At 41.4% G+C, this 12,739-nt stretch overlaps 1 protein-coding gene across 4 annotated transcripts in view; it reads left to right on the top strand.

Moving 5' to 3' along the window:
- Positions 1 to 12,739, top strand: part of PIR (pirin) — a 515,558-nt gene that overhangs the window by 78,271 nt on the left and 424,548 nt on the right. For 3 of the 4 annotated variants that reach the window (XM_085622324.1, XM_085622325.1, XM_085622326.1), the window contains one exon: positions 10,718 to 10,849. In XM_085622324.1, coding sequence (XP_085478450.1) covers positions 10,757 to 10,849 — 93 coding nt within the window. In that variant the 5' untranslated portion in view covers positions 10,718 to 10,756. Of the gene's footprint in view, positions 1 to 4,274; positions 4,402 to 10,717; positions 10,850 to 12,739 lie in introns of those variants that run through there. The other variant, XM_085622327.1, reaches the window with a different exon arrangement.

Raw genomic sequence — 12,739 nt, 5'->3', positions numbered from 1 at the left:
ATGTGGACCCACTGACGAGGCCTTGTTAGCATTCAAGGATATTTTATTAGAGATGACAATCTGAAGCCCTCCTTTTACCCGCCCGCCTTGAGATGCTATAGCTTCCAGAAAATGTGAAGAGAACCCTTCTACATATACTGGGCTTGTACACCAGGTTTCTTGCATACAGATAATATCAAAACCAGATATAATATTAGTCCAATCGGCATTTCCTATATTATTCATTACCTCACTCACATTCCACGTTGAAAACTTGTAGCTTCCCTCAATATACTTACTTATAGAATCCTTTGTTGGAACTAAGGTGTATGGGCTACTAGGGCTAGATTGATAATTACAATTAGCATTATCGGACTTGAATACAACTGACCTGTAGTCCGTTGCCAACCAAGGGATGCATGCAGGAGCCTTGGGGGGCATATTATTCTCCTGACCTGTAAAGGTGCCCCATTACAATAATTCACAGAACCCTCAACATAATATCTACCACAGCTAAATCAGTCATTGTATTCTAGGGAGCTCAGTGCCTGGAATCTTCTAGACACTTCTAGGTCAGGCCAGTAAGATGGAGGGGGCCTCGACACCCCCCGCAATAGCTGCAAATTTTGTGCACCGTCATGGAAATGGCCAGAAATCTGTAAGTGTCGATAGAAGAACCCAATGGGAGTAAGGCCATATTTCAAACTGTCTATGATGGTAACACTGGCTTTCGAAGAATGTCTCCAGCAATACTGGGGTTTTGGAGGTTAATAACTACGCAGTCACCCTCAAAACTATTCTTTAGAGGCCCAATCCATCCCACTCTTCTTGTAAATAGAATTTGATGTGCTCTGGCAAGTGGAAACGAACAATTGAAACTAAGCCAATGAACAACCTTATTCTTCAGGGATTCGGGAGTCTCCCTAGCCCCTGATTTCAATGGGGGAACAGTAGCCAAGACTTCCACTTAAGGGCAACAAGCAGGGGGAAGAGTAATAGTTACTAACTCCTAAGAGGGCATGTTTGTATAATGGGGATGTTTATCCGTTTGACTCTGGTAAAGTCGGCCCATTATGGGTGTCTGTGTCTGGGGCACATTTTCAGCCCCTTGCACATTACCATCCACATTACTCGCCAAGGTCTGACTTAAGACAGTATGAGCAGTGAGATGAGCCATGACATTCAAAGAGGGGGAGGTTTATTTGCAGCTCTCATCTGCCTAGATTTTAATGGCTGTGACTCTCAACCCTTGTTATAAGCGCATTATGTAATTTCTCACAAAAGGAAGTCATATTTTCAGTTCCCCTCCAACCTCTTCAGTTTTTCTTTGAGAGGCAGTAATAAATCATTTATAATAACTGTTAATTTATTTCAAAACTTGGTCCAAGTGGGTTTGTCCATAGGGTTTAAGTGATCAGCAACCACCTGTAGATCAGTGGAGCTCAAACGAACAGTTACACATTCCGTGACTTTCTTTTGCGTTTGGCTGCAGGTGGGCAGGCTGAAGCCATGGAAGCTAGGCATAGAGGTGACAAAGGTACCACCATCCCAGACACGGTGGGTGATTGATAAACAGTAAGACCCTCCAGGTCCTTAGTAAGTCCAGTAGATCCAGTGTTATGGTGCTCCTGTTCTTTTACCAACCCAGGTTCCTGCTCCTCGGTAGATGCCACAAATTTGTCTGGCCCATTTGGCCCAGTCGTACTCAGAGACAGGCACTATTCTGCTAGATTTATGTCTTTAGCTATACCTCCCACAGTACGAGCTAAAAAGTAGTCTATAGTGGTCCGTTTAGGAATAGTACGTGAGGCTCTAATGGTATCTTAGCACCTCCAACCTTACGCTTAGCCAGATTGCTACTAGCAACTGGTTACTGGTTTTATCAGGGCACCAACGAAATATGAGAAACTCTCAAGCACAGTAGGCCACCTACTGTCTCACTGTTTCACTTGATAATCGGCTGCAGGGGTTATCTACCAAGCAAAAATATCTCGGGAATGCCTTTCAGGGGCCAACAAACCAGAACCAAGAGGGTGGACCCAGCCGCCGCAGACGGGCCTGCTCCTGGCCTGATTCTCCCATGCTGCGGGAGCTCAGGTGCTGGAGATAAGCGCCTCCTGATGGAAACTGACGCTGGTGAAAGCGGGGCAATCTAGGGCATGCAGTTCTTGCCCCTGCTCCCGGCTCCCTTCTCCTGGCCCCCACTGGCTGCCAGATCCTGTGGTTGCATGCCCTGTCAAGTTTGAGTCTGCAAGAAAGTATACTCTATTAATGTGTTTCAGCACAGTTAAATTGACCGTGCAACTTTTATGTGTGTTTTTTTTAAACTAATGTGCACTATGACCTATGTTTTTCTGCAGAATCCACAGTTCTCTTTATCAGCAAGTCCATGTATTAGCCTAGGCCGATTGACTACTTACATAGGTTTAAAACTATCACTCAACTGAAATGTTTGCATTGGAGTTTGTGATTTTATACTTCTGTGCATGTGTCTATAAAATGTATTCCTATTATTTCCCTACATCACTCGTTGGCTGATTTTTGCACTTTTGTTTGGCACGATTGTTGCATGCAAGGGCTGACCCATTCAGTTTTAAAATGTTTCTACAAATATGTTATTTTTATGATTGATGTGTACCTTCTCCCCATAAACTTTGCTATTAAGCTGTACATTTACAAATTTGTAAGTGCTGTTTATGTTATTATATTTTTATGTAAAATGTTGCATTTTCTAAGTATAGCGTTCTCATTTGATCCCTGCTAAAGTAAATATATGGACGACTTTAGCTATCCTGCCCTTGATAAGAATTGCGCCTCTGGGTGGTAGTTTAATTTCCTCTATGCCATGTGTCCCTGTGCTGCCTCTCCAGTGCTGTTTTATGTTTGACGATTGTTTTTATTGCCTTTGTCTACGCCCGCTGAAAACTTGCTTGGTTTAGTTATAGTTTTACTTTACATTTGCTAGCATTGCTTCTCAATATTTGGTGGATATAGTCTTGCAGGGGAAGGGGTGACAAGAATGACTCCCACTGTGTTAATCAACAAGCAGCCACGGTGGGGTTGGTAAACAATGTGTGGAAGCAATCTGGAAGAGCTCCTCTCTTTAGTTTTCTGCTGGTATTTTTTGTTTTTTGCAGTGAAAGGAACAACTGCTAATTTGCTTGTGTACATCTACAAAGTAACTTTATGGGTTAAAATACAGTATCAAAAACCAAAGGAAATGATGGACGGAGTGTTGAACATTGCAAGCACTCACCCCCAGTCAACCGATCTGGGTTTAATCCATCACCGTTCTTTAGCCCACTCTGCCACCCCAGTTCAGACATGGCCATATGCAAATCAGTCTGACCCTGTGCCTCATGGGAACAGTCCAGCACGAACTGCCAAGCCATGCCTTCCCTGGACCGGAAACAAGCTTCCTAGGACCGGTTTCAACAAAGTTTCTCCATTTTGTGTATTTTAAATAGGTTTTTGAGACGTTTTATTCGCTGACTTTTTTAAAGAGCTTAATCAATGTGATTGTTTTGTGTTTAATGCTTTAGGGTTTGAGGTACACAATATGCCATGGTTTAACTTGCCTCTGTTATATCTTATTTCACTAAAACTCTTTTTTTCTTCATTATTGCATATAATAGCACTTCCAGATATATAAATTCAGACTACCAGTTGTACAAAAAAAACCACACTTTAAATAAGTACTTCTCAATACAGTGCTATAATGTGCCTATTAGTGTTAAGGCTTCTTTGTTAAAAAAAAATAGACTTTTTTGAATTTTGGAGAGACTCCCTATTTTCGTTAAATAGCACGAAACCCCATCCATGGGTGTGTGTGGCCGTGCAACAGTGGTACGTGAAGTAACAGTAGATACTGTAGCACCCAGGATAATGTGCTGCATGGCTAATTTCTTGGAAGGTCCCTAAGGCAAGACCTATTAGCAATGCTTGTTTGTGACTGACTCCAATACTGTTACCATCTGCTCTGAATACAGGTGTTGTTAGCCTATTTTGAATTGCTTTCCTTCTGCTCTGAAAATGATGTGCAGGTTACTAACCGCGTTCCTTGCACAACTGCAAGGCAGTCCCCACAATTAAGCCGGAGGCCGCCACATCCCTGCCAGGGGCCGCCACGAATATGTATTGTATCCGATTCCTCGTGGCGGCCCCTGGGGTTTGGCGGCCCTGTGCACTGCACAGCTTGCACATGCCTAAGGCCGCCCCTGAGGTTAGGGTGCTGGCAGTCAGTTTAGAGACACACCCATACAGTAGCTCTGTCTTAAACCGGTTTCCAGCTCGCCTGTATTGACGTTTCTGCCGAGTCATTGTGAAAAGCACATCTTCCTGAATAAAACTCATTCAGCCCGCTGCTTACCAGGCACTCACGGTCATCCGCTGCTGCAGAGAGAGCACAGAGGGAAAACACAGGTAAATATACTCCCTGTTGCAAAATGTAAGTGAGCCTTTTACAAGTCGGGTTACTTTGAGCAGTATTTTTTATTGACAGTATCTGCTACGACCATTGTAGGGAGACCGCGCCTTAACTTTTGACCAAGATTGCTTGTTACCATCGCAGTGAGAGCAACCATGTTTCCAAATGTATTTGTTCTCATTGTCACACGTGCGTACAACTTGGAACACGTGACGTAAACTCTGCTGAAACCGAATAGTAAATAGAAAACGAAACTTTAATCCCCTCTTTTTCGTAGCAAAAGGAAACATAAACCCGGCGTGTGATTAAAGCTCATTTGAGTTGTGCACGAAGCTTGCTTTCTCTGCAGAACACGTACTTTATATTCAGGGCCACTGGAATCGTGCGGCAATTGAGAACTGAGCATTTGGAGACAGGCACATTAAAAAGTGCTGCACTGCACCTTATTTTGTGGCATTTCACTATTTTTTTCATATCAAGACACATTCAGTTTTTACACATTTTTGTAGCATTTTAACACCTGGAAAAAAGACAATCGGCAACTAAAATGTGACCGGTTAAGTTGCAATACGTCTGCCATCGAGTGCAACCCACGTGGGTTTTGGTTAATTTGATTAAGGAACTTTTATAATAATAAAAAAAAGCAAAATGTGGCAACAGCAGTAAATTCTTAAGTCTGGTGTCTGCACTTAAATATCGCATTCGCAGTTAGTATGTCGTTTTGCATTTTTAATGGTAATTCCGGATTATTGAGATATTACTTTGACATGAAGCAATAAAACAATTTGGATAGTTAGGGTGTCAGGTGGATAATGAAAGCAGAGGTGGTCTGAGAAAGGAAAAGGGTTTGGGAGAGAAGTAAAAAAGAAGTGATGGCCCCGTGAGTACAGTTAAAAATCTATTCATATGTTCCTTAGAATGAACTGCTTTAAAGTATTTTAAACAACTCCGTATCTGACACCTTTATCACATATATTTACACATTATTTAAAATTACTCTACTTGGGTAGTTGAGTAGGTGTTTGCGTAAAGAAAGACTCCTTTAAAAAGCTTCTTTTGATGAATCATCTCTAATATATATTAACTTTGATGGATTAGAATTCATTAAATGCAATGTCTTTCATTGCTCTCGAAGACCCTACTTTTTTTTTTTGATGACTGAATATTTGGGTGGCTTTGTGTTACTGGTGTTCATGTCATAACGGTTGCTTAACATTATTCTTCTCACCAAAGTGACTGAAACGTGTACAGCTCTGTTTCCTATGACCCAGTGGTACTGTCATCCTCAGAACCTTTACCTCCAAATCAAGTCCTATTCATAATTAATATAACTGTGTGTTAGACCTGGCATCTTTTGGTGTGGTTACCCCCTGTCTTTTTGCCTCTGACCCCCTGGTTTTGACTGTGTGCTGGATTTTGTTTTTGCTGGCTATAGCAGGGGCGGAAGAGTGTCGCCCCACTGCTCGCAGAGCAGGCTTGAGTTGAGCTTGCCTCCTGTTAGAAGCCTCGGTTACATCAATGACTTCTCCTGCAGCATCTGGGCTTTTCTTTTGAGACCCCCACTCTGCCAAGTGGTGCCAAATCCGGTTTCTGGGGCCTCGGTTTACTGTGTTCAACAAGAAGAAATTAACACATAGACTTCAGTTGTGACTTCGGCACCGTGCCTGTACCAGAGCCGTGGTCCCCGCTCAGCGCAACAAACGCAACTTGCAACGCAGGTCCGACATCGCCACAGCGCCTCTAAAGAGCTGCCAAAGTGGGGAGTCCAAAGTACAGCGTCACCGAAGTCCGTGGCACCTGACTCTGACTCCACCACAGCACCGATGGCCCCGTGGGGTGACTTCAACACTGTGAAATTGACTGTGCGTGGCTTGACTCTCAATACTACATTGAGCTCGCACCACAAGTGGGACCGACACCTTGCTTACATCAATGTTCTTTATTTTTCCTCAACAGTCCTACTAAGAATTCTTAATTATAAATTAGGTATTATTGTTTTTCTTCGTTACATTTCAGGCTCCACTGCTAAATTTAAAGGGTTGATATTTGAGTATAGTAAAGTAAAGCCCTGTGGCTTCTCAAGTGAAAGTATGTGAAAATGCCTGGTTATTTACTAATTAATGCATGTTGACTAAAAACATTTTCTCTTCTGCGCTGACCAACCACTGACAACTTAGACATTGCCATAATTGTGTTAGGCATCTGTGGAACAAATTAAAGAGGTAGTTGTATAGCACAGTGATATCTTCCTAGTTACCTCATGGTGCTGCTAAGATTGAAACACGTGTTACTAATATGCTAGAACCAATGGTGTTGGTAATGACTCTGATAATAACTAAGTCGAGGTTATAATCCTGGGCATCAGCATGGTAGAACAAGACCGGCTAAGTATGTTCTTCACTAAGGGGTAGTTAAAGATGTTCAAAAGTATTTATGACCTATGTGATTCTTATAGCAAATGACGAATAGATGTAGGTATAAATGCTTTAAACCATAAGAACTACATCACTGGCCTTATGGCTAGCACATTTTGTGAAAATACCAATAACGACTATGTTAAAAAAATATGACCTAGGTGAACAGATGAAGATGGGCTAGTTTTGTTGCTGAGATCCGTTTCTCATGAAGAAAGTTTACCGGGAGAAGGAACTCTGTCACTCCACCATCTTTGGAAATGCTACAAAGCTCGGTCCTGAGATCTAGGGCCATATGTAGGAAGCCTAATACCGGTCGGTAACGGCCGATTTCGGTAAATATCCCGTTACCGACCGGTATTTAGGCTTTTGCTATGTAGGGGGATCATTTCAGGATTCGGTAAATTACCGAATCGGTAAAATTACCGATTCGGTAATTTTACCGATTCGGTAAATACCGAATCCTGAAATGAGATGTAGGGGGAGTGTGTCGTTGGTGTGGGGATTCGTTATTTACCACCAACTAAAAGTTGGTGGTAAATGACGAATACCTGTAAAAAGGCATTTTTTGGCTATTTGAAGTGTGCAATGTGGCAGACATACATGCCCTTAGGGCATGTATGTGCGCCACATGTGCACACATGGACGAATCAGGGGTGCAACAGGGTGTCAATGTGACACCCTGCCACCCATGATGATGCCTCCCCCATTACCGATTCGGTATTTACCAATTCGGTAATGGCAACTGGCTTCCCATTCATTCCTATGGGCCTCCAGGCCCATAGGAATGAACGGGAAGCCAGCTGCCATTACCGAATCGGTAAATACCGATTCTAAAATACCGACAGACACCGAATCGGTATTTATTTACCTACATTACATTTACAGATTCATAAATACCGAATCGGTAAAATTCGGTATTTAAGAATCGAAAAATGTAATTTACCTACATATGGCCCCTAGTGTTTAAAAAGGTGCGCTGGCATTCAGCAGCAAAAGGAGATACACAATTGTCCTAAATTCTGACTAGAATAGTCTCTGCTCCCTACTGAGGAGAAATCTGGACTAAATATAGTAAATTGAGTATTGGGCATTGCATTTATACCTGTACTGTTTCCCACAGGAGCTTTGAAAAAATCTCTGGGGATTTAAAATGGGCCAGTAGTTGCTGGTGATATTTTTAGTCTAAGGTGTTGTCTTTCAGAAAAGATTTGCTAATGGTTTATTACCCGATTGTTTCCTTTTTTAAATAAATGGGTTTGGCTGTGCATTATTCATAAAACTACTATTGCATTACACTCTTTTAAGGCGTTTGGAGGCTGGGTTGTTTTTGGGTGAGCTGCAGTTACTGAGTATTTTTTAACAAGGGAGTGGTGTCGGTGTATAAATGGGTTAAGTGATAATGTGTGGATCAGTGGTGAGTCTGTAGGAACTGGACCTGTTTGACAGTGCTAGAAGGTTGGTGGATTTGCCTTTCAAATGGCTTTTAGTACATTTTGGTGATTTATGAATGAATACGTTTGCATAGGAGGGAGAAGTCAGACATGTGATGGTTGTGCTCTGAGAGTCTATTTGAATTGTTCATCAGCCTTTTTTCTATGCTGGCCTTTACGTTGAAGTGATTTTTCCTAGCCGTGATGCTCTGTGGTACATACCATAATGTAATACTCTAGGCTAGGGGTTTCTAGTGTTGATCCAGGAAGGACGAATCCCTGCCAGACTTTCAGGCTAATGAATGGCAATGTAATTTCGATCAGTGTAGATCAATTTCATGTATATTTATTTCATGTGGCGTTCCTGAAAACCTGACATGGACCCAGCCCTCCTAGTCTTTCACTAGGGACTAATGTTTTAGATTGGATTTGATTGTGGATTTTCTCTTGGATGCTTCAGTTAATTTTGTTCTTGTGTTAATTTTGTTCTTGTGTCAATGATGTGCAGACGTCAGCAAACCAGCCTGATTTTAGTCATATCACAATACTTTATGGTTGCCCAAATATGTGGGTGGGTGGTTTGATCAGTTGGTATGTATGTAAGGTTTCCAGTAGACTGATGTAGGCTGAGGAAATGTAGTGCAAGGGCTATTAGGTCATATGTTGAATCCCATCTGTAAAAGCGGTGCATTTGTTTTCATGGTGTTTCTGAGCAAGTGGTCTGAAGATGAGCAGCATGTTGGAGATGGGATAAAGGTCTCTTTGTAACTAAAAAGTAACATTTTAATGAATGATATTTTTGTGCATACAACTACTCTTAAACGTGGGATGCACATGCAGCACGGGAAATGAGTGATCGTAAAATCTGGTCATGGGGTGCAGAAAGGCAGAACTAGGAGAAGACTAATGATGACGTGCAGCTGATAGGATGATATGAACACTGCTTCACTGTGTACCCTCCACATTGGTTCAATTTGCACTAGCCCCAGACTGAAACTTCTTAACAATTATTTTGGTGAGAATTGCTACGAGTAGCAAGGGGAAATCAGTATTGTGTTTGGTGGTGAAGGTAACCATAAGTAACTGGTGGGGTGGGCACTCATGGGTGTATGATGGTGTCAGTAGTTATGAGTGGAAAGAAGTGAAGGAGCATTTGATGAGTGTAGTTGTGGATTACTGCTGCTGAGTATGTCTGTAAGTGAGTTAAAATGGCAATAAGGCTGGTTGAGGTGGAAATTAATTGAGGGGCGGTAGTTGGTTAGTTTTGGTGATGTTTGATGGTGAGTGGTTATGTGGTTCACTTGGTGATTGTGTGGAAGATTGTGAAGTTGTGTGTGGTGCTCTGAGTGAATGTGTAAGGTGTGGGAATAAATGTGGCTATGAATGGGTTGTGTTGAGGATGTCATTTTTACGTAATTTTGCAGATGGCTATGGGGTGATAGTGGATGTGGCCATGGGTGAGTGGCGGTGAGGATGCGAGTTGGTGGCACATGGTCAGTTGTTGCATGCTTGGCAGTGTAGACTTGTGATGAAGATGTTTTTTGGTGAGATTTGGACAATGGGGCATGGGTGTACATTAGTCAGAGCACTTGATGTGAGTGAATGTTTAGGGTTGGGATGAGTGGTATTGTCTGCAACTTTAGGTGTGTGTTGAATGGGGATATGGATGGTTTAGGTTGCAAATATGGGTGGCAGAGGATTATTGGAAATGCTTGTCGTGATCGTAATGTGGCTGATTGATAAGTGGCGGGTGAGTGGTTGAGCGATAGTTTGATTTATAATATGGGTGTCTAAGGGTTAGTAACAAGTGATGCTTTCAGAGTGGGTGTTGATGTGGATGGCTGAATAGGAGTGTGAGTGGTTCGCTTGAAGGGGTGTAGGCGGTGGCGAGTCTTCAGAACTTTAATTCCAATTTTCACTTTAGGGTTTGAATAACAGTTTCTGGGCACAACCAAGAGACCCCACTGAGGAGGGAAACGACTTAAATTCAGGTGGAACATCACTCAGATTTGGATATCAAGCATGCATTGGCACTGTAGAAATGATTTTTTTTGTATGGCTAGTTGAATGTTTAACGTCTACAAAACCATGGGTAATAATACGTGTGTACAAACTATGTTTATTGCTACAGCCTGCTTGACCCAAGTATAGGGACAAGAGATGGAAGAAACACCCCCACATGCTTAATACCTTGGGCTGTTTGCTTATTTGGGGCTCTCTGTTTTCAGTGCAAAACAATGCTGAAAAGAAACTTTAGTAGAGAACACAAAATTCTGCTGCCTGTCTTGCTGATTCGTAACTGCACATTTACCTCTTAGTTCTCCAAATCATTTCCACTGACAAAGCCCAGGCATCTCTTGCAGACATCTGAATGTTCAACGTAAGTTTTGCTCAACAGTTGTTGAGATTGTTACATGCTTAATCATTTGCTAATTTATCAATGTCTGTGTTTTTTGAATTTCCAGATTTCGAAGTGTGCAGCTTATTATTGCACCAAAGCGAGGATGGCCAGCAGGAAAGTTATGAAAACCCTTCTGAGTGTGGAACAACCAGAAGGTGTTGGTGCTCGTGTGCGAAGAAGCATTGGCAGGCCTCAGGTAGGTGGCTTTTACATCCATATTATATTTTGCATTTGAGTTGTATAGCTAAATGTGTGTATTTGTGGATTGCTGAGCAACACTGCTGGGCAATATAAAACGTTTTTATCTCTGTGCCAACTTCTGATTTCTTTGTTCTTCTCAGTAGTAGAAGTAGAAATCAGTTTATTTAGACATATGTTCATGAAACATAAATATCACCATCATTAAAAACATATAATAATGACATAAACCACCATCCTAACATAAAATCATTAAAAGCTAAACCTTGATGTTTAATAAATATTACAACACGTGCAATGCCGATGGCAACATAACACATACATACTTGCAAAAAGAGCAATTACCTCCGACTTTGACCCAATCTGATTATTTTGTTAAACTGGTTTTAATTTTTTCTCTTGAATGAATAAATAAATAATAAGGACAATCAATAAGAACATTTGGTACAGAGCATTTCATTTTTAAAAACATTTACACATTCCATTATTATCCCTTTTCCCATTGTACCATTCTGATCAGGAAACAATTGGTTTACAGCCAAGCCACATTTTAAGCAATTCTAAACTCATTTTAGGGTCAGAAAGATTTGTCAAGTAGGGGAAAACCTTTGCCTGTCTAGGAGTGTTGACTGTGATCATTATGTAGGGTTTCATAGAAAGGTATTTCATATCTATTGTTTGGGAGGCATTAGAAGAGGATTCTATAGGAGTGAATTTGTTGTGAGATGGGCCCCATGCGCTCATTGTACCTAAAGGACTATGACTAGTTTTAATTTCATTGACTATTTCAATAAGGCCTGTGACTCATTTCCTCTCACTAAGAATAATCTCTTGCCAACATAATTTCGAAATCTTTGATGCTTCTTCACATGAGGACAGCTAATTAAGGAAGCTTAAGAGATGTGAGCCTGCCATAATGTAGCATAATGTGAGAATAACTTCTTGCCATATACTTTGAACCATGGTACAATTAGGCAGGCCAAACATACGTTTTAACTCTATGATCTCTACAGCCTCCCAATTATTTCCAGCTTCTAACAACAAAGCCGCTGTTTGGTAGAAGGCCAAAGGCAGGATTTTACTTGCAAAGGCTTTTATAAGCAAGCTCATGAATCTCCCCGTATGTGAGATTAAATTCTGCGAAAACACCCATTTTTTAACAGGGCTTTTACCCTTGTTATTTTCATGTGGTCAACCCATTTCAGGTTTTTTAAAACAACAACCCTAGGCATTTTTATGACTTGATCACCTACATTCGCTTTTCATCCCAAAAATATTCTGGCTGAGTCACTTTTCTCACAAAAACATTATCTTTGTCTTTTTAAACATTTTTCCCTACAGTATAGTGATAGAGCGTTACATTTCGTCTGCAGGTCTATGTCTGTAGAATCCAATAAAATGAGATCTGCATAAGTGGAAATCTCTGGTGAGAAAGACTGGGTGGGTTGTAAATCTCCTGGCAAACCTGACACATAAAGACTAAAAAGAGAAGCTGCTAGTACATAATATTGATGTAGGCCATTCATTATACTAATTCTACTAGATAACTACCTCAAAAGGTCAAATCCCACCTGTGCCCAGTTTTCCGGATGCAATGACTGTATCACAAGGGATTTTCCAGCCTCTTAACTTCTCCTAGAGCAGCCCTCTTTCCACCGTCAAAGAATGTATGGAAGTCCACAAACCACAGTACAGCCTCTAATTCACTTTTTGAGATTTCTTAATAATATCCCAGAGGGCAAAGCAGTGATTGGTGGTGGAATGCCCATCACAGAATCCTCCCAGTTCAATTGGCTGAAGGTTACTTCTCAACACCCATTCTTCTAGGTGGGATAATAATATTTTTGAGAAGATCTTTTCGGAAATATCCAGTAGATTGAATAATCTG

The sequence above is a fragment of the Triturus cristatus genome, chromosome 8 (assembly GCF_964204655.1).
Source record: "Triturus cristatus chromosome 8, aTriCri1.1, whole genome shotgun sequence".
NCBI classification, from domain to species: domain Eukaryota; kingdom Metazoa; phylum Chordata; class Amphibia; order Caudata; family Salamandridae; genus Triturus; species Triturus cristatus.
The sequence above is the reverse complement of the archived record's forward strand: the minus strand, read 5'-3'. Positions and strand labels throughout refer to the sequence as shown.